This window comes from Carassius gibelio, chromosome A21 (genome assembly GCF_023724105.1).
Source record: "Carassius gibelio isolate Cgi1373 ecotype wild population from Czech Republic chromosome A21, carGib1.2-hapl.c, whole genome shotgun sequence".
NCBI classification, from domain to species: domain Eukaryota; kingdom Metazoa; phylum Chordata; class Actinopteri; order Cypriniformes; family Cyprinidae; genus Carassius; species Carassius gibelio.
In genome coordinates this window covers 6,708,006-6,735,805 of record NC_068391.1, presented here as the reverse complement: position 1 = coordinate 6,735,805, position 27,800 = coordinate 6,708,006, and the positions used below count along the sequence as shown (strand labels likewise).

Below are 27,800 nucleotides of genomic sequence, written 5' to 3'. Positions count from 1 at the left end.
GGAAGGGTAACAAATAAATATAAGGATATTGCACTTTTTTTTGCATAACCACATCTCGTATTAATTTTTTATGGTATCAGTATCTGCACGATTTACATATTTCATCTGCCAATATTTGCTGTGCTGCTTTTAATCTGCCAATCTACCTCATGTAACACCGGGTGAGAGTGGTTACACTCACAGCACAGGAGCCGTGGGTTTCAGGCTCATTAATTATTCATCTACTCGTCATTATGGGAGGGGTTCCGCAACCGGAAGTCAGATGTTGCTGTTGAGTCACCCCTGACTGGTAATAGCCAGATAGCGGAAAACAGCTAGAGATGATGCTGGAGAGTTCGGCATCTTTGAACCATTCCAGAGAGTGAATAAATGCGTTTTTCAATTAGGATATCGCCTTGAGCATTTGTGCTTTACTTTACAAGACTGACGTTTAATCAAAATGATGGAAGAAATTGACAGATTTCAAGTACCACCAGTAAATCCAGAGATGAAGCTGTTGGTAAGTGTCACTCTCACTGCATGGAGAATAACAGCGTGTACCTACCTTTACAGGTTGTGGGAAATGAAACCGTGTGAGAAGATAGTAATTCTGTATTACCTCATTTAACCTGCCCCACAAACGCCGGTGCATTACCACATGTCATCTAGGATCGGTGGTTGTTTTTTTTTTGTGTTTTTAGACAAAACATATATATCCAACTATATGTTGACACTATGCCAGTTCTCACATTTACTAAGTTGTGTTTATATGTTCGTAAACCTGCTGATATTATTTTTGACTGACAGAAATGTCAGTTTTTTTTTATTATGTGTCTGATAAGTGAATGGAACATTCTTTTGAATCAGAGCTTTTCAATGAATCGATCCGCGAGGTTTGTTCACGAATCGGATTGAATGGAAAAGACGATTATTGTTCAGATGAATCGCCAGAAACCTACCCATCTCCACCCCCTATATATGTGGATCCAGCCCATCCCCCTGGATATTGTGGTCTGCAGTGAGGGGCCACTGAATTAATGAGCTCTCAATTATGTCATTTAAGTAATGATGTGAAATTAAATTACTTTACAAAGCCGAATAGCAAAAAATGTGAAAAATTAACTGCACTGCAATGTTCTTTTTGTGCCAATGTCAGGGCCACATGATGATGCATCTTTATTTTAAAATGAAATTAAATTCAAATCTGTACATTAAATGCAATAAAAAATTAAAGAACCGTTTGAATGATTTGTTAGAGAAACATAATGCTGTAGAATTTACGCACAAGGATGAAAATTACTAACAATACAGTCTGGAAAGTACTAGACTTGAGTAGATTTGAACTCGTCAACCCAATCCGACAGTAGTAGCAGACACATCTTGAATTATTTTTACAGAGCTTGTGTAAATAAATATGTTTTCATTCAGTTAGTATGCCTGTATTATCCAGTGGGACTGAAGTGTGTAATTTAGAATATGCTGGTTTGGTGAGATATGGCCCCAGTTGATAATTCCATTATTTTTTCATTGGCGCCCCATTATTCCCTAAGTGCCAAAGTCCCAGCTGTTACCCTATACAACAAACAGTGCTTTCTCATGCTAATTCAGTCGTCTGTGGGCAGAAAAGGAAATAAACCCATTGCAACATGGCTCCTGTTTTTCAGAGAAGAAAACTCCTTCCATTTAGGGATTTACTAGTTATTGGCTTTCGGATTTGTTGTACTCATCACCTTCATCTATAGAGAGATGAATATGACAGCTTATTAGGTCACATAAATAAGTAAAAGAAAAAAAAAATAATAATAATTTTAATTTTCTATTGACATGTGGATAAAAGGAGGGCAGCAATGACAGTAAGCTGCCAGAGAATCAGTTTACAGTGACTGTAGGCTGTTTTCCAGGATTAGCATATTTTGTTGCTTCTAGAACAACATTCCTGTCAAACAAACATTGTCCTGAGTCCTGACACAAACCCTAACCATTCAAAACCCTATAAATCAGTGGGAAATTTAAGTAAAAGAACCCATCCCATCCCTTTTATTCTATTGGTATATTAGGCTAGTGACAATGCCCCTGAATTTTCGAGATACCCCTACCGGAGGTAGAACTAAACCCAACAATGTTTTTCCTCATCTCTAAGGTCTCCCATATATGAAATGGATTCTTGGCTAAAAATATTTTACTGCTAAGATTGTTAAATTAACAGATATTGTTATACACCACAAAATCAATAAAGGACTAAAATATAGCCTGTCCGTATGGGAGTTAAGGCATATAAACTAATGCAGATCAATCACACAAGCTCTGAGAGCTTTGAAACTTGACCTGTTTGTAGTCAGGAAGTTGATTTAACTACTAGAAAAGACTGGATGTAAATATATTGATGTATGGAATAAATAGACACATGTAAACACATATCTAAAATAAGCGGACATGCACAAATTCAATATCTATGCAGAATGTTTTCATTTACTTTGTGTTTGCTTTGCCTGGCATTATCATAGAAACACATATGATGGCTTGTTGGAAAGGTGGGGTTGTGCTGAATCCAGCAATACCAAATATGTAAAAATATGATAAAAGAGAAGTGTTCTGTCACTCAATGTATGAGGTGTCCAAAATGAATGAAAATGGAACACTGACATAATTGAGTCCAAACCCATTCATTATCAGTGGTGAGGAGAATGTTGAGAAATTCAAATATAAGAGACATCAAAAAATATTAAACATGGCACCTTGTACTATATGGAAACAAAGATTGAAATCGAAAGATAACACCTTACCATAGCACAAACAGGAGACCAGGAGTTTTAACTTAATGAACTTTTTAATAAAACTATAACTTAACTTCACACAATACAACCTAAATTACTGTCTTAAATAAAACAAATGGCAATCTAACTAAAGAAACAAACACTCTTCGGGGAAATGAGCCCTGTCTTCTCAGGCTGTTTAGTTTATTTTCTAGCAGCAACCATTTGGAACATCAACTGCTTTTGGTAACCATTGGAGAAGGGTCTGGCTGCAGACTTGCACTTGCACTCTCAGACACTGCTTCTGCTAGCGACGTCACTTGCAGTCTTTATTTTTTATTTTGTTCTATTTATTGATAACTTTTTGTTTGAATTTCCCAACATTTTATAACAGTTGCCATGTGGCGAAGACAAGAAAAAATAAACTAAATTACAATGTCAATTGCAATCGCTACTTGCACTCTCTGCTACCTGTGACTTCACTTGCAATCAACACAAATCGTGCATGTTGCCACTGGAGACAAGACGCTGTGGTGGTGATTAAACGATTAAAACTAATTTAGTACTATAACGTACAGGGTCCTGCAAGAAAAAGACAAGCACAGACCTTGGCCACAGAACAGCAGAATATGAACGCAATGCACAAAGTCTTTTGTTAAGCGTTTTCCTCCTGTAGAAAAAACCTAACACTTAATATGGCATAATGTATTCAGACACATTAAGTTCAATTAAAAGATCAAATTCGATATATAGTTATTATTCAATGTACTGCAAGTCAAGCAGATGGCTATGAACACAATGTGCAAACTTTGTCCTCCCATACAAAATAACGCTTAATGTGGCCTAATAACAGACTAAGATGATAAAGACAATTTAGTAGGCCTAGCCTAGCCTATATGTCTTGTTGTTGACTCTAAGTACATACAGACCAGCAAATATGAACGGGCATTATGCATTAAGTGATTTTAAAAGGATCAACTCCGTACAGGCAAGAAGACGAGTACAGAACGCAGTGCGTTAAATTGTACATTAAACATTTTCCTCCTATAGAAAATCAATATAAATAAAACACATAATGTAGGTTAATGGACAAAGACAGTGATATAAACAAGTTGTAGACAGTTTATTCTATATGGAAAAATGCTTAATGTGAAACTTTGCGTGTTGCGTTTATTCTGGGCTCACCTGCTTGCCTGTACATATTAGTTATGTATTTTAATAAAGTAGAGAAGCATGAGTTTGGCCTTTCTCATCTATGTCCATTATGCCACATTTTGCGGTATGTGAGGAAAATACTATATACATATTCCTTATATTAATGAACTGTACATTTAATTTGATATTTTAATAGCATCTTAATATATTAAGCCATGTTAAGTGTTTTTTTTCTACGCTTAGCTAGAGACTTTGTGCAAATGTTCATATTCTGGTGTTCTGGCCATGGATTTGCCGATCTTGTCTTTTTCTTGCAGGACCCTGTACGTTATAGTACTAAATTAGTTTTAATAATTTAATCACCACCACAGCGTCTTGTCTCCATTGGCAACATGCACGATTTGTGTTGATTGCAAGTGAAGTCACAGGTAGCGGAGAGTTCAAGTAGCAATTGCAAGTGACATTGTAATTTAGTTTCTTTTTTCTTGTCTTCACAACCTGGCTTTATAAAATGTTGGGAAATTCAAACGAAAAGTAATAAAAAAAAATAAACAAAATAAAAAATAAAGACTGCAAGTGATGTCACTAGCGGAAGTGCAAATGTCTGAGTGTGCAAGTCTGAGAGTGCAAGTACAAGCCTACAGCCAGACCCTCTTGAAACATTATGGGGTCAACTCCCCATGATGTTACAACTGCAACACACCACTCATCCACATTGTCATCAGTGACAAAGTGGGTCATATTTGGACAGTCAGGGCAAGAGCAAAACCCTGTGCAGGTCAAGCCCACAGAAAGACACTGGCATTTGGTGGCATCGGTGCAGTTTTCGTTTTTACAGTAGAGGTGGGTGAGGTCTCTAACTCCTTTAGGTGCTGGTGCCTTCTGGAACATCACAGATTAAATGCAGCCACCTTCTCTGAGCCTCCATCCTCTACCAACTGGGTTCCAGAGAAGAGGTTTGGCCAGGTGGCTGTGATGCCACACTGCTGTTTGGTACACGGCTCTCAGCACATGTTGCTGGAAGCCATCTTCTGTTGGGGGTAGTTTTGCTGCTGACACCTCAGCTCATCCAGGTTGGTGCTAGGAAGCCCATCTTGGTGCCTCTTCTTTGTCTTTCAAGATCTTTGATTGAGTGTTGGTGGTCATATCTATCAAAAACTATAACGACACAGCTGTTACCTTCCTTTCCCATTAAAGTTGCAATCTTTTTCCAGACACACTCACCCAGGTCATTGTACGTTTGAAAGGCTGAATCATTGAGCATTTGAAGAAGATCCATGCCATCAATGATATATGCTGATGGTTATTTTACACTTTGCAGCTGCTGTTGTCTTCTTTATGCTTCCATCATCAAAAAACAAAGAGGGTGGGACAAAATCATGTTTAATCTGAGATACGAGATTTTTATGACTTGGGAGTGGGGAGATACGAGGTTATGCACTCATTGATAAGAATGATACAGGCACAGACGTCGCTGCTGCCAGCAGTGTTCATCAAAGTCTGCGGTAGTGTCGAGCCTTTTGACAAGAGATAAGGCTTTAAGGGGTAACTAAACCCCTGGTCAGAGCCTGACTCCACCCACTGGCAATATTTGAAAAATGCTGAAAAGTGGGCAGACCACACCGGAGATAGAGGGGACAAACCAAGGGCAGGGCTGAGCCGGTGGGGCGTGAACCTGAGACCCTCAGTGACAGATTAATTGACAGCTGCTGTTAGAGTCGCTAAAATGGAGAGTGACTCTAGTGACGCAAGTAGTTTTGCAACAGAGCGTTCATTTCAAGTAGAGGACTTTTCTCCCCCACCTTCACCTGAAGTGGAGGATGCCGAGGTGTCTGAGGACACAGGGCCAGGGCCTGAGCTATATCAATTCAAGCCACTGGCTCAAACTGCGGTCTTAACTCCCGGATTCTGATAGGCATCCGATGATGCTAGCGAAGCATCCGTGCAAGAGAGAATGGGGCCAGTCTCCGAGTAAGGCACTGCGTCGCTTTTCAGCGTGAGCTGTGTGGAGCCTTACAGCTGTGTGGACCATTACCGAAGCATTACAGCTATGGATTTTTTACAAAACAAGCCTACTCAAATGTATCTAACCTAACGATTTTCATTCGTTATTGTAAGAAATGAAAAAGAGTTATGCAAAGATAGGCTTACTCGGTGCCAGTAGACAGACCTTTTTTCTCCCATAAATAAAACCTGTTGGCCTACTTGGGGCATTTTACATGCACAGTGCCAACTTTGAGTCAGTAAAATAATAATAAAAACAATAATTTAATGCTGGTATCCAAAACATTTAATTCAATACAAGTAGAATTAGAAATTAGATACATTTTAAAACTTCAATGCACATGTATAATAAGCCTAGTAATAATAACCCTAGTACTATCGATCATAACATACTTCTACAGAGACTGGAAAACTGGGTTGGGCTTTCTGGGATGGTACTCAAATGGTTCAGGTCATACTTAGAAGGGAGAGGCTATTATGTGAGTCTAGGAGAGCATAAGTCTAAGTGGACGTCCATGAGATGTGGAGTGCCACAAGGGTCAATTCTTGCACCGCTCTTGGTTAGCCTGTATATGCTTCCACTAAGTCAAATAATGAGAAAGAACCAAATTGCCTATCACAGCTATGCTGATGATACCCAGATTTACCGGCACGTCTGCTGCTTTAAATTCTCGAGCTCATTACAGCAGGATTGATTCTGATTGGTTGGCAATGTTTTATCGTTCATCAGGGGGGAAAATCATTCTGAAAGTGATTCCAACGATATCGTTTCTTTATTGTTATAGTTATGGTGTGGACTCTGCTATTCTTTAATATTGAGAACGATTTTTAGAACTATATCTTTATCGTTATCTTTATAGTTATCGTGCTTGGTGTGAACGGCCTTTAGCGGGCAAAATCCTCAATAAATAAGCACTTTAACATCTGAAGACCGGAGGAGGTTTGGAGAGAAGCTCAAAATTTGTATTGGTGACAAAATCGAAGCTATTCAAAGCCCATATGAAATCTGGGATGACAAAAAACGTTGGTCCGACTCGCCCGTGTCTTGGCCACCAATCTGCTGGGGGGACATTTATTCTTATTTAATAGAAACCCCTGGACCCTTCACTCATGAAAGATTAAAGGCTTTCAAAAGTCTGAAGGCCTATGATTATTTTGTTTCTCGAAAAGTTGGGCCAATCTTTTCTGCCAAACAGAAAGCAGTGATCGTGCTAAAAGCAGAGGTTAGACCTGGCCAAGCAGAGTCACAGCATGATTCGCATCTCCCGTGGGTGATCGCCAAAGAGAACGGCAAAATAATCACTGCTCACTGCGACTGCAAATCCGGGTAAGTCTTCATTGATCAGTGTTCTTATTTCCTTATTTATTTACTGAAAATGTAGTGACTGTTGTACCAATTCAATTGTTTTCAGTGTGAGACTTTCAATGGCGTCTGTACTAATGGTGAAAAATTGTATATCACAGCTTACAAATTTCTCCTTCTTTCAAATCCAGTCTTGGAGAATTTAATGTTTAAAGTAGAAGCAGCTGTCAGGATAGGACTTACAAATGCTGCATGTACTAGTGAGGCTTGCAGCAAAGCACAGCTACAGAATGATGTGAGGAACATAGTCTGGGAGCTGTGGATTGCGGTTTGGGACACCTGAATCAGAAAGCGAAAACATATGACTCGGTTGATTTGACTCAGTTTTATTTATTTTTATTCAATCTTCTATAAATACATAGTCACTAAGACTTATCATGAACAAAATGTGCCTCACAAACTCGATCAGAAGCTGCAGGCTTTCTTCGGAACGTCCAGGTTCAATCGCCTAATTGCACGCAACAATTTCTTTCATTTTTCGCTATCCTTTTCGGAGGGAATTCGAAAAAACTTTTTATCAGGCCCCCAACTAACCGTACAATCGACCACACAGCAATAGTGAACCATCCTCTTCTCTAAATCCTCCTCCAAACGTGCAAAACAATCAAATTACAGGTATCTAGCGGTGTTTCCTGCCACACGATTCCCATGATGCAACGCGACAAACATAAACAATGACGTCACAAAAGATCCGCCTATTGACTCCCTTTGCCAATGCATTGATAAAATTAATAGTTGGATGTGCCAGAGCTTTCTTCAGCTAAACAAGGAAAAAACTGAAGTCATTGCATTTGGAAACAAACATGAAGTGTTCAAGGTGAATGCATACCTTGACTCTAGGGGTCAAACAACTAAAAATCATGTCAGGAATCTTGGTGTGATTCTGGAGACCGGTCTGAGTTTCAGTAGTCATGTCAAAGCAGTAGCTAAATCAGCATACTATCATCTCAAAAACATTGCAAGAATTAGAGGTTTTGTTTCCAGCCAAGACATGGAGAAACTTGTTCATGCCTTTATCACCAGCAGGGTGGACAATTGTAATGGGCTCCTCACCGGCCTTCCCAAAAAGACCATTAGACAGCTGCAGCTCATGCAGAACACTGCTGCCAGGATTCTGACAAGAACCAGAAAATCTGAGCATATCACACCAGTCCTCAGGTCCTTACACTGGCTTCCAGTTAAATATAGGATTGATTTTAAAGTACTTTTACTCGTATATAAGTCACTAAATGACCTAGGACCGAAATATATTGCAGATATGTTCACTGAATATAAACCTAACAAAGCACTCAGATCACTAGGATCAAGTCAGTTAGAAATACCAAAGGTTCACACAAAACAAGGGGAGTCCTCCTTTAGTTACTATGCTGCCTGCAGTTGGAATCTGCTTCACTATACTGATTGCACTATATTTTCACTTTTTTTATGTAAAATCATTTTCTAACTGTTTTTAAATTCATTTTAGTTAAGTAGTGTTTTTCATAATTTTAAAAGTTTTAAAATTGCTTGTCTTTATTTTTTTATTTTTCTTCATGATTATTTTACTTTATTTTATGTAAAGCACTTTGAATTACCATTGTGTATGAAATGTGCTATATAAATAAACTTGCCTTGCCTTGCCTAGTAATAAGTAGACATTTAAAATACATCAATAACTGATATCATAGTTTAAAATAGATAAAATCAGAGTTAAGGCTTGCTTTATGTGTTGCTCGATGAGGATTTCTCAATCGTTGCGACTTTAAATCCTGAGGACACAAAATGGCGTGGAAGCTCCTGCCGTGGAGTGAAGAAGAGGTGGCGTTACGAGGATTCTCAGACAGTTGAAGTGCCCAATGGAGTTAAGAGATTTGCTCTCAATCTATTTTCAACACTTTAGATTGTTTACCACGTGGGGTTTGACCAATAGCATTGAATTGTGAAATAATATGAAATAGACAAAATTTGGACATGCGAGGATTCTGCCCGTCAGTGACGATATTTTAATAAAGGTGTTCCATTCCAGTGTTAACCTGATTCAATTGGATCTGTGGTTCATATGAATTGTATAGTATACTGTGCCTTATGAAATGTATCATTATTAAATGTATCATAAATATAGATCAGCACTTACCTAATGTAAGTTACTTTGCAGTAACCATGAATTTGTCAACATTTCTCTCACCACTGTTAATGTGATTTGGACTTGAGGCTATTTTGTCCATCGTTCTTTCATTTTGGACACCTCATACATTGAGTGACAGAACACTTCTCTTTTATTATATATTTACATATTAATAATTTAAGTTGTATTGTGTGAAGTTAAGTTATAGTTTTATTAAAAAGTTCATTAAGTTAAAACTCCTGGGGCCCTATTTTAACGATCTGAAACGCAAGTGTCAAAGCACGAAGCGCAAGTAAGTTTGTGGGCGGGTCTCGGCGCTGTTGCTATTTTCCCGGCGGGATAAATGGCTCTTGCGACCGGCGCAAATCTAAAATGGGTTGGTCTGAAGTAGCTTCATTATTCATAGGTGTGGTTTGGGCGTAACGTGAAATAAACCAATCAGAGCGTCATCCAACATTCCCTTTAAAAGCAGGTGCGCAAGTTCCATTATGGATTGCTATTATTATGGCGTATTTACCAGGCGCACGCCAGGAGCGGTTCACAGCCGAGGAGACTGATGTTCTTGTAAGAGCAGTGAAAGACAGAGAAGTTGTGTTGTATGGGGATGGGAGAATAATTAGCCTGAATAATTTGTAAGCTAGATTTATGCCTATTTTTTTCACATCTTTGTGTCACACCACAATGATTTCCGTCATCTCATGTGTTAATATTTTTTTAGTGTAACAATTTATGATTTGCAAAAATAACTGTTGCATCTGTGTAGATTACATGAGCAAAGTGTATGCGCGTTGTGCACGCTATACATTATGGTCAAGCATGCGCCCTTAAAATAGCATAATGAACAACGCGCAACGCGCCACTGACTTTAGACCAGGTTTTTTCTGGTCAGTGGCGCAATTGTTTAATGGAACAGCAAAATAGCACCAGGGATTGTTTGCGCCGGAACACGCCTCCTTTTTTGCGCTGAACCGCCCAGGGAGCGCAAGTTCATTCACTAGTTTAGCGACGTGCTTCTGTGGAGGGAAAAGCGCGCTTTGCGCGGGTGCAAAATAGGAATGACACATGCGTCGGTGTACAAAGTCAATTGCGCTGGGTGCAAGATAGGGCCCCTGGTCTCCTGTTTGTGCTATGGTAAGGTGTTATCTTTCGATTTCAATCTTTGTTTCCATATAGTACAAGGTGCCATGTTTAATATTTTTTTATGTCTCTTATATTTGAATTTCTCAACATTCTCCTCACCACTGATAATGAATGGGTTTGGACTCAATTATGTCAGTGTTCCATTTTCATTCATTTTGGACACCTCATACATTGAGTGACAGAACACTTCTCTTTTATCATATATTTACATATTTGGTATTGCTGGATTCAGCACAACCCCACCTTTCCAACAAGCCATCATATGTGTTTCTATGATAATGCCAGGCAAAGCAAACACAAAGTAAATGAAAACATTCTGCATAGATATTAAATTTGTGCATGTCCGCTTATTTTAGATATGTGTTTACATGTGTCTATTTATTCCATACATCAAGATATTCACATCCAGTCTTTTCTAGTAGTTAAATCAACTTCCTGACTACAAACATGTCAAGTTTCAAAGCTCTCAGAGCTTGTGTGATTGATCTGCATTAGTTTATATACCTTAACTCCCATACGGACAGGCTAAATTTTAGTCCTTTATTGGTTTTGTGGTGTATAACAATATCTGTTAATTTAACAATCTTAGCAGTAAAATATTTTTAGCCAAGAATCCATTTCATATATGGGAGACCTTAGAGATTAAGAAAAACATTGTTGGGTTTAGTTCTACCTCCGGTAGGGGTATCTCGAAAACTAAAGCACTTTTTGACCATTTGTCACTAGCCTATATATATTGGTTATCTGATTAACCACTGTCACCTGGTAGTCACCTTATGGATCATTCTTTGCTTTGGTTGGACCATATACATCTTGCCATATTATCCCACCAATCCTTTTCATCGCCTCAGCTGTGTCAGCATTGGCTCATCTTCATCTCCTTCATCAACCTACATCACCAACATGCCTTGAAATGATTGACATCCATATAAAAATCCTGGAGGTCCCACATGATGCCATTAATCTATATTTAATCTAAAATCTTGACTGATGTTAATAATTGACCATCACTTTGACATCCATTTTAAAGTCCTTGAGGACAAACATTAGTCCATGTGATAAATTTAACACGAGACAGTGTGTGTGTGTGTGTGTGTGTTTCTGTGGATGTGTGTCTTGCTCTTGCACTGCTCTAGATCAAACAGACTTGCTTATGTGTTTCAGTTCCTATATATTTCTGATCACTTTAGTCTTGTGACAACACTCTAAATCAGCTTTAAAGAATGAGACCAGAGATAGTGTTGAATCAGATTGGGTTCTGTAGTGCTGTGAGGCTTCTCTTCTCTTGGTTTTCTCTAGTAGATCTTGCATAAATTTCACAGGCAGTTGTACATGTAGCTGGTGGAATAAGCAAGACTTTGATGTTCTTCTTTGTGGTGTTGCTCTGAGATTTGTGTAGTCTATGTAGCCTAACAAAGGCTGTCTGGAAAGCTTAGTAACATTGGCTTACTCAACAAAGTCTTTTATAGACCGCAAAGTACAAAGACAAATAGCTTTTTAAAATTGATGTTGAAGTGAAGCATTAACTCCTTGCTTCGGAGGTGTGTTCTGATTTCTTTTTTAATTATATTGTGGACGAGCAACAGCTGGAGATAAAGATGAATGACAATGTAATTCATGCCCAGCATATGATTAGAAGCTTCAAGAGCTTGATGGTATCCTGCTGGGCTATTACCCACAATCCCCCGCTGGTCTCTTTAGCTGGTGCTGAGCTTAAAGGGTTTGTGAGAGCCCTGCCAGGCCTACAGCTGGCACTATGCCACGACTGAACCAGTGGACAAAGAGGTTTCCTTCAACAACAAGTCTGCTTCATGTTTGTTTCACAAATGGATTTCTTTATGATACAGGTCTTTTTTTTTTATATCCAGTAACCCCTCCAATGGTTTTAGCATCATTTAGTTATCGCTTACATGAGCTAAGCATGTTTGTTTTGTTAATGTCAGACATTTGATATAAAATTAAATTAAATACATTTATGCATTTAGCAGACGCTTTTATCCAAAGCGAATTACAGTGCATTCAGGCTGCCAATTTTTACGTATCATTTGATACCGGGGAATCGAACCCCCAACCTTGCGCTTGATAACGCAATGCTTTACCAATTGAGCTACAGGAACACTATTGATATAAAATTTTGATATTGATATTTGATATTGTTTATAGGTGGGCAGTGGAAAAAGTTCAGAAGTAGTGCTAAAAATTAAAATGTTTGTCAGTGATATATATTTATTTATTATTATTATTTTTTTTTTTTACTTTTTTTTTTTTACCAAACTGTTTCAGTTAGTCATCTGGTGTGTCATGAACTGCACCAAAAACATAGCATTGCTATAATCGCATGGCTCTAGTGGCTCAAGATGACGGCCCAAAGACTCTCAAATGGCCACATGCAATGAAGGCAGGCTTTTTTGTAGGTCATAATAGACACTCTGTTGGCAAAGGCAGCTTGGGTGTGCTCTCAACACTTCCTCCAACAAGCTCCCTCTGTTCTGTCTCGAGTGATGTCACTGTGCACTCCGACTCTACGTATTGAAGGCTGGAGCAACAAAACATGCCTGGTGTCATGCGAGCCAACTTTGCAGGAAGTACCGGCCAGTTACTATGACAGCTAGAATCTCTCTCCTTCATCCATCTCTCAACTAGCAGCTGTGCAGAAAAAAGGCTGAGGAGAATGGAAGGTGTGTTGGCTCAGACTTTGAGTAGTAATGAAGGCGTGTAAATCTTATATTGGACAACAAGACAGTAAGATTTGTCTATCCATCAGTCTAATTTTAGTGCCATTAGTTCTATATATTTCTGAAAGAAATAAAGACTCAATTTGTAATAAAGACTCAAGACTTGCATATTGTAAGAGACCTTTGACTATTAAGCATATTTTACTGGCCTGTCGTACTTTTGATTTTGTTACAGATTTGTTCAGAAATTTTGTCAGTAGATGGTTTAAAAATAATTTCTATCAAATATTATTTGTATAAGTATTTTATTTATTTATTTATTTATTTATTTTTGCAATTACTATCTAAAATGAAATAAAATATTTATTAAATATTGTTTAAGGCAAGACATCCCAAAAATAAACCAGTGTATTCATAATTGATTTGTTTTTCATATTTCCCCATTGACTATATTAAAAATGGCTTGTTGTTGTTGTTTCTGATATTTTATGTTAAAGTATGCAAAAGGTACATTATCTAATTAAATATGCACTAATTAGATTAGACGTTTCTAGAAGAGAAGCCTGAAAATTGGATAAAGCCAGATTCAAAATTCTTATCAATTTAATCATAATAGTTAAAGTAGATTTTTTTTTTTTTTTTACAGATAGAACTATTAGAATAGATTTTGGATATGTCTTTTTATCACTCCATAAATCAGAAAATACTGCCAACTTCCAGAACAAATCATTTTCATAATGTTTCTAGGAATAAAATAATGTATTAATGCAGGCAAAATCCGGATTAATCTGATAACCAATAACCTTTCAGTACATTAGGAGTTTTCTATCCATCTCAGGTCCCAGAATCGATAAGTTGCCGGAGCACAGTTGTGAAAGCAAATCTGAGACGTTTTGAGGGAGATCTATTAAAATGACCTGTTTGGATGACAGTGTGGTGACATTATTGTGACTGGTGTTATTTTACCCAACACCCTTGATACATGCCCTGCCTCTCCAGATGCCATTATTTACAACCAGTCCAATTTTTGATGTCTATTTTTCATCAGCACACTGAGCATGGTTGGGGTTTAAGAGAGAGCCCTTCTATGTTACATTGTTTCAGATTTGAAAGGCTTTTCCAGATTTGCTTTCTTAATTCATATCGAAACCAAAGCTTCGTCAAAATCCATTTGTCAACTAATCAATTTTGGAAATGTATTGCATATCGTTAATATCTAGCATCTGCACTCAGGAATGGAGTGTTGCATCTACTCATAAGTATGATTGTTTTTATGTTTTTTTTTTTTTTTGTCAGGATCCTGCAGAAACGTCCACTTTGGAGGCTGAAACAGGAACGAGAGAATCAGAGTCAGTCACCATCAACTACAAGCCCTCTCCACTGCAAGTGAAGATAGGTAAGGCAATGATCTGAATAACATGCCATATCGACACCACTGGAATTTCTCCATTTGAGTGTAAAAACAACTGGACTGATTCTCCCACTTGATTCTGTGATTGTGAAGCATACGGTTTGGAGCGAGAGCTAAGAAGCGAAAAGCAGTAGGCCGTGTGAAATGGATCCGTGGTTTTCGATAAGCAGGAGTGTAATGAGTCTTTAAGTCTGAATGGTTCTCTCACATAAAGTAAATACAGCTTTTCAAATACAATCGTGGAGCTCTTTTGGGCTTTTCTTTTCTGCAAGGACATTTGAAATATGAGCAAAATAAATTTCTGTGTAAATTGCAAAAAACATCTTTATGTAATTTGTCAGGTTTCAAAAGCAACTAAATAGTTATCCATATTTTGGACCATTATTTGAACATGAAAAAATGTTTTAATGCTCAATTTCATTTGAAGCAATCTACTTTGTGTAACTTGTAATCTTTTAATAATGAATGTAATAACTTAATAATCATTTGGAATTTGGTATAATGCAAAACGTTTACATTTATAATAAATTTCAATTATATAATTTATAAACCATAATTAATTATAAACCAATTATTGGCTGTTTACCAAAACAACAACAACAACTTTTTTTATTATATTTACATTTCTATTAAGCTTTAATTTATTCTTATTTCAGTTTGAGTAATTTTAGTTCTACAAATTATGTCAGTTAGTTGAAAACTAGTTGAGAGTTAGCTGTTTTCAAATTGAAAAGTAATTTTTTTGTTGAAGTTTTTCATCTAATATTTATTTTTATTTTATTGCAGCTTAATTTCAATTATGTAAAGCAATGTTTCATAATTTAAAATTTAGTCATTTAGCAGACGCTTTTATCCAAAGCGACTTCAAAAACAACGAGAGCAATGATCTGCAAGTGCTATAATGAATCTCATTAAGCTTAATGCAATACATTAGTTTATTTTTTATTAAATAATAAAAAGAAAACACTGTAAAAAATAAAAACAAATAAATAAAAATCAGACATCTCCAACTAAAATTTTTCCAATGACTGATATCATGTTAATGTTTCAACTGGCCAAATGTAATGACTGTGAATTAAATTGTATAAATTCAATTAAGCCAATTGAAAAATTTAGATAAAAAATTTTAGAGACAAAATAACAAAAATAAACAAAAATATTAGAGAAGCTAGTTTTTATTTGTATTTTTATAGAAATCAAGCAGTTGTTTGACCGATATATCCAACAACCAATCACAGTTCGTTTCGTTCAGCGTCACGTTTAGGGCCGTAGAAATGTCGCCACAATAACAGACCGTTGTGTAAAACGCTCGGAAGTATGTTAAAGATTCTATGCCATGAACTTTAAATATTTCACATACTTTTGAAACTCCATTGTTTAGTTAATCATGCTAAGCGCTCGTCGACTCGTCATAGTTGTAAACATGACGGCTTTCTTTTTTCGTGAGGGGGTTTGGTGCCATGGCATCTTTGTTTCCAGGTGGAACGTTAAAGAACGCGACACACGCGTCTCCCGGAAATCCTGTAGAATTCAACAAATCCAATGACGACTCCAGAAGTGGTTCCACTTTTGTTTTTCAGATGTTTAGCCAACGGTCCGTGGGTGCGACGTCTGAGGCTGAGATTAGAAAGAACCAGTCTGCATCTGTTCACGTCGATTTCTGTTGAGTTGCGCGCTGTAGGGCATTCAGAAATACAGCAGTTGCTGTTGTTAATTAAACTTCACTTTACAGTCCTCCCTCTGACAGCCTTATTAATCTCCCACACACACATGCAGGCCAATGTGTGTAAGTCACACAGAAGTCGAGCTCAGACTTCACGCCTGAAGAAACCGTTCTCCAGCCAGAGAACCACGCAGAATGGAGAATATTAATAAGACTGTAGTCTCAACGTATCATAAAACTTTGTGCTGCCATGGTAATTATCTGGATTCAATAGAACACATTCAAAGCGTAACTGCAGTCATAAATGTATGCAAGAAAGACAGTCTTCAGTATGCAAATGGCTATGAGAATGAAGACCAATACCGATTCCCCATGCAAATATTACGATCACACCATCAGCTGTTGGTTATGTTTTGAATGCTGAGCGTTCTATCAATGTAAGTCAACAGGAGATTTACAAATTGTAATTTTCTTCCAATTTGTTCTTTCGGTAGAGAAACAGCGAGAGCTTGCGAGGAAGGGCTCAGTGAAGAATGGAACTGTGGGTAGTCCAGTAAATCAGCAGCCCAAGAAAAATAATGTTATGGCCAGAACAAGGTGAGGTTTGGTCCACTCTCATTTTCATGAGAAATAACTTCATTAAAAATGACTTTCTTACCTCTTGTGTGTGTGTATATATATATATATATATATATATATATATATATATATATATATACATATACACACATACATATATATATGTATGTATGTATGTATGTATGTATGTGTGTGTATATATGTGTGTGTGTGTGTGTGTGTGTGTGTGCGTGTGTGTGTGTGTGTGTGTGGGTGGGTGTATATAAAACAAATGTATGGCCTAATAATAATGGTTGATAAGTTTAGTACATCAAAATATGAACAGCAACAACATCATATAAATCCCAGCAGCTTTATATGAAGGCTTAACCTTCTGTGAATGTTAATTAGTGTTAGTGCAGTGTGTATGAGGACTTCTGCCTTCCCACCGGTCCCTAGGGCCCTGTCAGGATTAGCTCAAATGCAAGGACCCATCCGCAGGCCTGGTTTAGAGCACAGCTTTAGGCCTGAAGATTAGCTGCACACAGGCCTGCTTACTCTAATATCCAGAGGGCCAGAGATTAACTGAGCTTTTGTCCCAGAGATGAGCAACAAAAGATGTCTAGCGCCCGCTCTGGCTAATGTAACAGGGTTTGATAATGTTAAACTCAGCCATGCCGCTTATTTATTTGATTTCCCTTGCCAGATTTGTCCTAGTACTTAAAGATTTGGGAAAAGAGGATGTTTAAATGAAAGGTTAATAGTTAAAAATAAAACCAAAATATGCTGCCTTTGTTTTCGAGGGTTTCTAATAGTCAGATATAATTTAGATAATATTCTATTTATATAACTGGTAATATTTTATATTACTGGTAATGTGCCAGTGGATTAAAAAATATATATATATTTTTTTTTTATTTTATTTTATCATTTGATTTTTGGTATTAAATTGTATAATTTTATCATCAGTTGTTTTCAATCTGATTCATTAATATTCAAGCATAGATGTACCGTACATGTTTGATTGAACTGGTCTGACAGTCTCTTCCTTTTTTCCTACTCTCTTTTCAGGTTGGTTGTCCCTAATAAAGGCTATTCATCCTTAGACCAGAGTCCAGATGAGAAGCCACTTGTAGCACTGGACACTGACAGGTATTCACACTAAAAACTTCATTCTATTTCTGTCTCTAGAAATCGTTAGTGAATTTTTCAGAATGCTTCACTTCCAGGGAAGGATTAGGATGTATCTATGAGACTATGAGAAACTATGAGAGAAAGAAATAAATCCACTAATTAAAGCTTTGTGCCATTTTCCTAGCAGACGCAACACCAGCCATCTCCATTAAAGAAGGACCTGACATTTAATCAGAATACCAACTAATTTTAATGTGACTAAAGCTGGTGCCCTTCAGTCTGGTGTGAGAAACTGGCAAAGCATAAAAGATTAAAAATTAATGTGCTTTCCGGAAGGCAAAGCTAGACATTTGGCGAAATGAAGCAACATTTGCTTTTGCAAAAAAATAAAATACAAATAAAAAAAATAATAATAATAAAATTGTCATTGATCACAGAAGAGACTCTCATTAATTATGATGAAAATTGTCTGGAAAAGCAGAAGCAAGTTTCATCACCTGGTTCAGTTTGTAGTATCTTTTTATAATATTGTGTCTTTAGGGAACACTTTCACATTTTCTTTTGTATATTCTTCATCCGTTAAGTTAACGAATGTTCGATAAGTTTCTGAGACCAAAAATGTCATTGGTTTTTAATTGATTATTAACATAATTTTAAAGCATTTATTTTCATATGAACTTTGTCCACCCTCTCTCTGATCCTTATATTTCAACTGTATTTTTTCGGTACCTTTAATATTTCTTCTGCCATTCAAAAAATTGGGGTCAGTATGATTTTTTTGAATCTCTTATTTGAGTCTCTTATGCCAAGGCTGTGTTTATTTAATCAAGAATACAGTAGAAACATAATATTGTGAAATAATATTACTGATCTAATATAACTGATCTATTTCAGTATATTTTAAAATGTATTTTAGTTCTGTGATGGCAAAGGGGAATTTTCAGCAGCAATTACTCCATTCTTCAGTGTCACATGAATTTCTTCTCAAGAAATCCTGAAACAATGTTTTAAACAGTTGTGCTGCTTAATATTTATATAATTTGTTTAATAATTTAATGTGCACTGTGTGTTTTGCAGCTTCATTTTCATAATTATAATTATCTTGTTTCAGGAAATAGTGGAAAACGCAGTTTTTGAATGATATGGTTCCAATGATATGGAATGATTGTGTTAATGTGCACCCAGAAAAAAATGAAAAATTTGCCATTATTTACTCCCCTTCCGCTTGTTCCAAACCTGTATTCGTTTCTTTTGAATACTTACAGAAACGTATTTTGAAGAATGTCAGTAACCAAAGTAGCTGTTGACCTCCACTGTTTGGTTTCCAGTATTCTTCAGTATATCTTTGTGTGGCGAGTGGGGCGGGGCCGAGAGGCGTGGGAACGAGGAGTGAGGCCAGGTGTAGTGATTGGAGATGAGCTACACCTGAGCCCCACCGCTAGTATCGAGTCCCACGTAGGAGATGGAAGGATATAAAACTGGAGTGACGACCGTGAAGGACGAGAGAGGACCAGGCCTGGGACATTATTTTATGTTTGCTTTTTATTTATGCGCACCAGTCGTCCGTGAGGGGCTGGTGCGCCGTTTTGTATTTACTTTTGAATATTAAAATGAGTTTTTGATTGTGCGCCGGTTCCCGCCTCCTTCTTCCCGATGAATATGGAGATTTGTTTATTACAGTGGTGCCGAAACCCGGGAGAAGGAGGGACGCGCTGCTGAAGATCCCTCGCCGCTGTGGTGAATCCGCGGTGCCCTCGAGCTGGCGAGGTACGTGCCGCCATTGACGCTCGAGGCGGTGGGCTGGAGCGAGTTGCCGGGGACGGGCGAGCTCGCTGCCGACCGCCCACGACAAGGAGGGGCGGCTGCCGTCCGTGAGGGAGCGGAGGAGTCGGCGCCGTTCGCCAGGGGGCCGGAGCCTGCCGCCTCCGTGACGGAATCCGGAGGGGCAGGGAACGGGGGACTCCTGCCGCTGCCCAAAATCGGAGGAGCCGTCGCCGTCCACCGGGCGGCGGAGGAGTGTCGTGCCGTCCGCCGAGGGCCGTCCAGTGCCACCGCCGGGCACCGCGGAGGAGATCACCCAGCCGGTGGAGGGCCGAGCAGCAGTGCGTCTGGGAACCGGAATTTTTTTTTTTTTTTTTCTCTCTCCCCTCTCTCGTCCCTGTCGCTCCTCCTTCCATCTCCTTTTCTCTCGCCTCGTCTGTCCTACCCCCAGGTTCCCGCAGGTCCCCGTGAGCGGTCTCCCCCGGAGGGAAGGGGGGGGGGGGGGGAGTAGAGCGCAGTCTCGGGAGTACCCCCCGGCCTGCGAGGGGCGATGGGGGTATGTGGCGAGTGGGGCGGGGCCGAGAGGCGTGGGAACGAGGAGTGAGGCCAGGTGTAGTGATTGGAGATGAGCTACACCTGAGCCCCACCGCTCGTTCCCACGCCTCTCGGCCCCGCCCCACTCGCCACACTTTGTTTGTGCTCAACAGAAGAACGAAACTCATACAGGTTTGGAACAACTTGATTGTGAGTAAATGATGACAGAATTTTCATATTTTAGTGAACTATCCCTTTAAGAATTCCAGACTATGGCATGGCCTTAGTGCAGAGGCACCATTAACAGTGTAACACTGGCCAGGATGTTTCTTGTCTAAGTTTCCAGGAAAAAAGCAAGAAAACATGTCTGTTGACAGAAGTCCAAAGCACTTGACATCATCGGTGTGGTTTGTGTAGCCTACAGGCCTCTGTAATGAGATGTGTCACAGTATGTGTTCAGCCATAATAGCGTGGTTGCTGTTCAGTTGAGATGATCAGGCACAGCGTGCAGTGTTTCACACAGATGGGTCTCTTAACTTAATGCTTTCTGTGCTGCCAGCTGTCTGTAGATTCTCTGTGACCTCAGCTGCCTGCGGTTGTGATTAAGTCATGTTTTAGGTCACTCATCCTTCAATGTCTGTCTCTTTCTGTTTTTCCATATCAGCCTCGCTGTATGTAACACTCATTCCCTGACATTTAGTAAATACACCCACTGTCTCTCACATGCTCAGGGACTTTGTCCATCACATGCTTGTACTAGTTGCTGTCATACTAATTCTTGAAGTGCTCAGCTTCATTAAAACAACTTGTAATTAACGCAGCAATCAGATTTTTCCTGATAAATTAATTTGGCTAAAATGTCATCTTCAGTTTTCTCTCTCACTTGCTGTACTGTGAATAATTTTTTTTTATGATAAAAATGTGTCTAATATTACTAGAAACCACATGTTGGAAAAATAAACAAGGGAAATCAACACTCAATATGGAAGCTATATCTGACATACCTAAACAGATCTTTGCTGAATCAAAAAAAAGGTTTGACTTTGTTTTGTCTTTACGTGAGCCATTTCTTCTTGGAATTGCAGCAGAAGGGATAATTTAATCGATCTGTGGCTGTTTATCTCAAATTAAGGTACCCATTTGTGACCATGTACTTACTGTTGGTTTTTTTTTTAGTGACGATGACTTCGATATGTCCAGATATTCATCATCTGGATATTCCTCAGCCGAGGTGAGATGTCTAAATTACCAGGTACTTATGAAATGAAATAAAGCCACTTAAGTATTTGAACTCTTTGCCATCTCATTAGACTTATACTTGCCTCTACAGTACATTGTTAAAAATAAATCAACTGCTAATTGAGTAGAAATTTAGCCAATATTTTTATGTATATTTTTATGTTACAATATTTATTATATTTTATTTTATTTTTTATTTCATTTTATTTTGTAGTTTAGTTTCGTTAAGTCATCACATATTTACTAAAGTGGCATTGTATAATGTAATATTTTAATGGTTCAGTTCAGTATACTATATACACACATACACACACACACTGAACAAAATTACAAACGCAACACTTTTGTTTTTGCCCCTATTTGTCATGAGCTGAACTCAAAGATCTAAGACACAAAAGGCCTATTTCTCTCAAATATTGTTCACAAATCTGTCTAAATCTGTGTTAGTAAGCACTTCTCCTTTGCCAAGATAATCCGTCCACCTCACAGGTGTGGCATATCAAGATGCTGATTAGACAGCATGATTATTGCACAGGTGTGCCTTAAGCTGGCCACTAATGTTATGTATGTATGTCTGTGTGTGTGTGTATATATCTATATGTATATGTATGTATGTATGCATGTGTATACACACACACACACACACACACATGTTTGTTTTTGTGAAAAGTGGGGACATCCCATAGGCGTAATGGTTTTTATAATGTAGAAACTGTATATTCTATCGCCATTCACCAACCCTGCCCCTAACCCTAACCCTCACAGGAAACTTTGTGCATTTTTACTTTCTCAAAAAAACTAATTCTGTATGATTTATAAGTGTTTTGAAAAATGGGGACATGGGTTATGTCCTCATAAGTCACCCTCTCCTTGTAATACCTGTGTCATACCCATGTCATTATACAGAGTTGTGTCCTGATATGTCACAAAAACATGCCCACACACACACACACACACACACACACACACACACACATATATATATACACATGCATATTGGTAAATTATATTATTTTAAATATTTTAAATGATCAGATAACTAATCATTTTGTTAAATTGTGTTCTTTTGCCACAGCAAATAAACCAAGATTTAAACATCCAGCTGCTGAAGGATGGCTACCGACTGGACGAAATCCCAGATGATGAAGACCTTGATCTCATCCCCCCCAAATCAGTCAACCCCACCTGCATGTGCTGCCAAGCCACTTCCTCCACAGCCTGTCAAATTCAGTAACCCCAGCCTTCCTTGGACCCCTCCTGTCTCAAGCCTGTGAGTTAAACTCACAGTTAGCACCCTCAGCATAGAATTAACAACTAAAGAACTTAAAAAAAAAAAACAATAGAATGGGTGTATTAAAATGAACATAAAATAGGGAAAAGTAATGAATGAAAATGCACAAATACGTAACAGTCTTTGGTTCCTCCTATGGCAGGACGTGATTATCATCATGAGAGGGCACTAGAGTTAGGTGTGTAAAGCTGCATCGAGGTGTGAATATAAATGCATGGTGCAACATTAGAAGAATGCAGCTCTTTTAAATTGGAACAAAAATGAACATTTCACACTACAGTTCTCCCAACGTTTTTGTCTTAGTTAATCAGGAAGGACCCTTTACATCAAATCAGAAAGGTTTTCATTTTCACTTATATAATACACATTTAAAAATGATTTAATTTAAAGGGTAAGAGTATCTTTTGGCCACCCTAATGATTTCATTTTTATTTAAACTCCGTTTCTGTTTTATAGGTCTATCAAAGCAAAAATCAACATTTTTTGGTTGCTCTAGAATATCTGCCTTTAACTGATGCTAGGAGAGATGTGTTTTGTAATGAAAGGGAGTGTATAGTGACCAGGTGAATTCGTTTCTCAGATCATTTAGATTGCAGACGTATGTATTAATATATTATTTGTAGCTTTGTAGCAAACAATAATAAAGGGAATTCTCTTAAATTGAGATATATATCGATACAGAAGACACCAATCTGCTACGAAATTGACAGCAGATTTAATTAAGTCAGGGAATTTTATTGAATAATTGATATGTGTTTACTAAGAGACTTTATTTTTTGAATATTCTTTTGTGTTCAGTGTTTCGGTCAGTGTTGCTTCACACAAACCCAACAGTTAAACTGGATTAAAGGAACTTAAATTTTAGTTTTCAAAGATAAACGAAAAATGTACCTCTACATAAGACACAAGATAATTCGATACAGTTTTCTGATTAATTTAATTTTTATGAGAATTAGGAGGGGAGGGGAAGAAAGTTTGTATTGATTTACTTGAAGATAATAGCAGCTGCCAGATACATATCCCATAATCTCTGTCATTTACCGGACAAAAAAAAAAATCTATCAATTATGTTTAATCGATTTCTGTCCGAATGCACAAAATGTGTTGTTTCTTTTATTTTAAAGATGGAAAGGTGATGAAATGATTATAGCCAGCATTCAAAATGTTGCCAGAAATCAATTAGTCACTTCTGTGAACTCGTTTTTATAGTCATTTAAAAGTGCAGTACCATTCTGTCCGACATTAAGTTTGGTACTCAGGAACAGGATACTCTACATTTTCTGTTTCGCTTCAATTTGATGCCTTTCCTTACAAATGTCTTTATAAATGAATCTCAGCTGTTTGAGTCAATGGCCAAATCTATATAACTTCTGTCAAAAACAACACTACAACACTCAGAGTATGAAGTTCTTTGCATCTATTTGAATATTGTACTGCTCTCTACAGTATGTCGGTTTTCTTTTCGTCTCGCAACAGTTGTTTGTTTTGTACAACTTACAGAGCACCTTATCGTCTTATCGCGTGTACATCGTCACCCAGTTGCCATTGCAGGCTGTAATTACATGCCATTTCACCAAGCACGTAACAATAGTAATGCTCCAGTTTTCATCTGATGTGGCAAATTAAGAGAATTTATGAAGGGAGATTACAATGTAGTAGAATAGTAATCTAATTTTATACATATATACACACACACTACTGTTCAAAAGTCTTAGGTCCATAGGATTTTAATTCTTTCCCAATAGCTTAGTATTTTTAAAGCATTAATTTGGCAGTGAAGACATTTATGGGGTTAAAATATTTCAGTTTCAAATCACTGTTTTTCTTTTGCATTTTCCATAATTAAAATCCTGAAAAAAATAAACATCGTTTCCACAAAATGTTTTAATCAGTATAGTTTCAGCCATGCCATAAAAAAATGATAGTATAATTCAGACATTTTTTTTTTTTTTCTTGAAATCTCAAATTTTTTTCCCAGTTCTGGCTTTTCTTCTCTGAAAGTATAAAGTCTGAAATGTGAGATAAAAAGTCACAATTAATTACATTTTTTATTTTTAATCGTGTGGCGGAAACAAGCTTCCACAGTTTTCATCATTGCCATCAATCAATTACTTTTTAAAATATATTACAATAAAAAAAATATATTTTATGTTGTAATAATATTTCACAATATTTCTGTTTTTACTGTATAAATTCTTTCTTGGTGAGTATTAGGGACTTTCAAGAATCTTGAAAGATCTAAATGTATGAATTGACAAGCTTTTTGCTTTGGTTATTGTGGATCGTTTTGAAACTCCTTCAGAACAGTATGCTGTTACATATTTTCTTTTTACTGTATTATTGCGTATAGATACAAAATGCAACAATGGAAACTCCCCAAACCTATATCCCGAAATGCTTACATTTTATTGTTGTATTAATATGCAGGCAAGTATTTCATACTCCACTGCCATACAGAGGTGCATTCACTCAGTATTTTTGTGATATCACAGTGCATTCGACACCAGCATGAGCATTACACAAATGTTTTCATTTACCAATGCCAATGTTATTTTATTCCAATGTTGGCCATGTTTCAGAGTGGTATGGCCCTTAGCGTAACACAAACCTACAAAATGCCTGTTCAGTAGACTTACATAGATATGTACATCGGATGGCAAGTTCTCTTAAGCCTGCCATTTCTAAGCTGTCATGGTACTTACAGATGACTGACTGATCTGTGTAGTGATGAATGAGGATGTCTGTCATCCCCTGTGCCTCTGCTTTGCTTCTTTGGTTCAAGATAATCACTCTGTTCTGTAACGCCTAATAGATTGTCCAATTTCTGTTACTTCACTTAAGTAGACTATGCCTTAAGTCAAGCTATACAATGGGTTATGTTATTTATTACCGGTGGTATGTTTTTAATATATTGATATACAGGATTTTTTTAACATTTAGTTTTTTGTTCTACTTTCTTTCCTTCATTTCCACCACTTCTGTTGATAAACATGATTGTGAAGACATGAACCGTTTCCATGCCAGTATTTAACAATGTTGTTCTGTGTAGTGAATCATATCAGTAAATACAATTACAGTAAATTACAATTGCACCACCCTTGTCCTGCGTATTTTTATGCATATGTATGCTACCAGAAAAAAAAGTTTTGACTTTATTATATATAATTTATATACTGAATATGAATTAGAAAAATGTTTATGAAATACAATTGTTTAAATTATTTTTTTAAATTAATTTATTGTTGTTAAGGCTGTGGATACAAGTCTGACTCGCCGCTGTGTGATCATGAAGCTGCCTGATTTCAAGATTTCACGCCACCTAGAGGCCAAAAAATCAGAATGCACAAAGCGGTTTTTATACTGCTACCCCAAAACATTTCTTCAGTACCAGAGGAAATTGTGCAGGTCAATCAGCAACACCTACTACAGTTATGCACAATTACGCTTGATGTATAGCGTACAAATAACTGTAGGCTATTTGTGATCAATGACAGAAGTAGATTATATAGATAACTCTCAATTCCCCAACCTGGTTCGCTAAAGGTCAGAAAATGAATTTCCTCAACTGTCTCTAGGGCTTTATGGTGGCTGAATCTCAGGTCCTGCAGAAGGAGACCCTCATGCCTGTGTGTGTGGTCCCAGAGGAAGAGAGAAGTCACTCAGGCTGCAGCAACTAAGTCTGCTTCTGTACTAGTGAGAGGTGAGAGGGATGCTACAGAGTACCAGCACTCATAAAAAAGGTCAAATAATGTAACATTTTAGCTGTAAATGCTATAGCCACTCAAATGTATTATTATGCATGTATTATTATGACTGGTTAAAGATAAAATACAAAATAAAATGAAACAAAATAATAATAATAAAAACTGCCATAGATGCCCGTGAATGACTTGCTAAATAAAATAAAATTTATAAAAATAAAATTAAATGCACCATTAATAATTAAACACCAAATGGAAAGTAATGTATTTGAATTGGATATAAAAAATTAACTTAAATTACACTGTTTGAACATAAAAATAAATGGTCAGTAATACATAAATGAAACAGGAAAGAGATTTCTGCATTAAAAAAGGCATTGTTTATTATTAACTTTGCATCTATTTGATTTTATTTAAATATTTTAAATTTGTATTTATTCAGATGGTTTAGAATTAGCATTTTTTTATATGATATGGAACAAGTGATATTAAATTAAAATGAAATTTCAAATTTTCAGTTAATAAATATATAAACCTGGTCATTGTGTATACAAAGAAAAGTCTGTTTATTAGTACTATTACAGTACTATGACAGAAATCTTACCTGTTTCATTTATGTATGACTGACAAACATGCATCACATTAGTTTATTAATTTTGTTTAATCTTGGTTGGATTAAAAACATGCAATCCAAATGGAAATTATAAATGTAATTTGAATACATAAACCTTAAAAGATGTTAGGCCTACATGTTTTCTTGAGTGTACTAAGTGCTGTACTAAGTAAATATTCATATAAGCAGATTTACAGTAAATTTTAAGCCATCTTTTTTTTTTTCTCAGTTCTCCGTAGTATCCTCACTGCCACTGCTTTCCAAATATTAGTGAACAACAACTCCCCCATCAAGCCTATTACCCATACCACCATCATGACTTTAGAGGTGAGAATGAAGGCTGGCCACACACAGCAACTCTGTCCTTTTCTGGAAAACGTAATAGTGTTGGGCTATAATTAAACCTGTCAGTCAAGTCGATTTATTACTTCATTTCAAGGGAGTACTTCCTGAAGCTGGAGAAAACCCACCCACTATTGTAATTACAGCCCATTATGACTCATTTGGCCTTGCTCTTGTAAGTCACCACACACACATACACAGGGAGATCAACTACACTCAAGGCACTTTTTCCCCAGTATATATTAATAAATGCTTCATCTTTTTTGGTCACATTATACATCACACTCTCTTTAAACATGATTCCGAATGATTTATGGATGTTGCAATTGGGATGGTTCACTTGCTGTGGGGACTGAGCCTTTCAAACAGCCTTTCAAAAG

At 37.2% G+C, this 27,800-nt stretch overlaps 1 protein-coding gene across 4 annotated transcripts; it reads left to right on the top strand.

The window, feature by feature from the left end:
* Window positions 1-263: 263 nt before the first annotated feature.
* LOC127941664 (protein FAM219A) lies at window positions 264-27,800 on the top strand. 4 transcript variants are annotated; one of them, XR_008149127.1, is made up of 8 exons: window positions 264-499; window positions 14,470-14,569; window positions 16,742-16,844; window positions 17,877-17,957; window positions 21,411-21,486; window positions 22,549-22,743; window positions 26,340-26,464; window positions 27,308-27,800. XR_008149127.1 is itself a non-coding variant. In XM_052536980.1 (7 exons), the coding sequence occupies exons 1-6, from the start codon at window positions 440-442 to the stop codon at window positions 22,705-22,707; spliced, it is 579 nt and encodes a 192-aa protein (XP_052392940.1). In that variant the 5' UTR covers window positions 264-439; the 3' UTR covers window positions 22,708-22,743; window positions 26,340-26,502. The 4 variants fall into 4 exon arrangements, 3 of the variants coding, with proteins under 3 accessions (XP_052392940.1, XP_052392938.1, XP_052392941.1); XM_052536980.1 differs by lacking the exon at window positions 27,308-27,800 and having other exon boundaries at window positions 26,340-26,502; XM_052536978.1 differs by lacking the exons at window positions 26,340-26,464; window positions 27,308-27,800 and having other exon boundaries at window positions 265-499; window positions 22,549-25,861.

Coding starts and splice junctions, on each gene's coding strand:
- LOC127941664 (XM_052536980.1), top strand. CDS start 440: ATGATGGAAGAAATTGACAGATTTCAAGTACCACCAGTAAATCCAGAG. Junction 14,570..16,741: donor TCCACTGCAAGTGAAGATAG/GTAAGGCAATGA, acceptor TTCTTTCGGTAG/AGAAACAGCGAGAGCTTGCG. Junction 21,487..22,548: donor TGAGATGTCTAAATTACCAG/GTACTTATGAAA, acceptor CTTTTGCCACAG/CAAATAAACCAAGATTTAAA.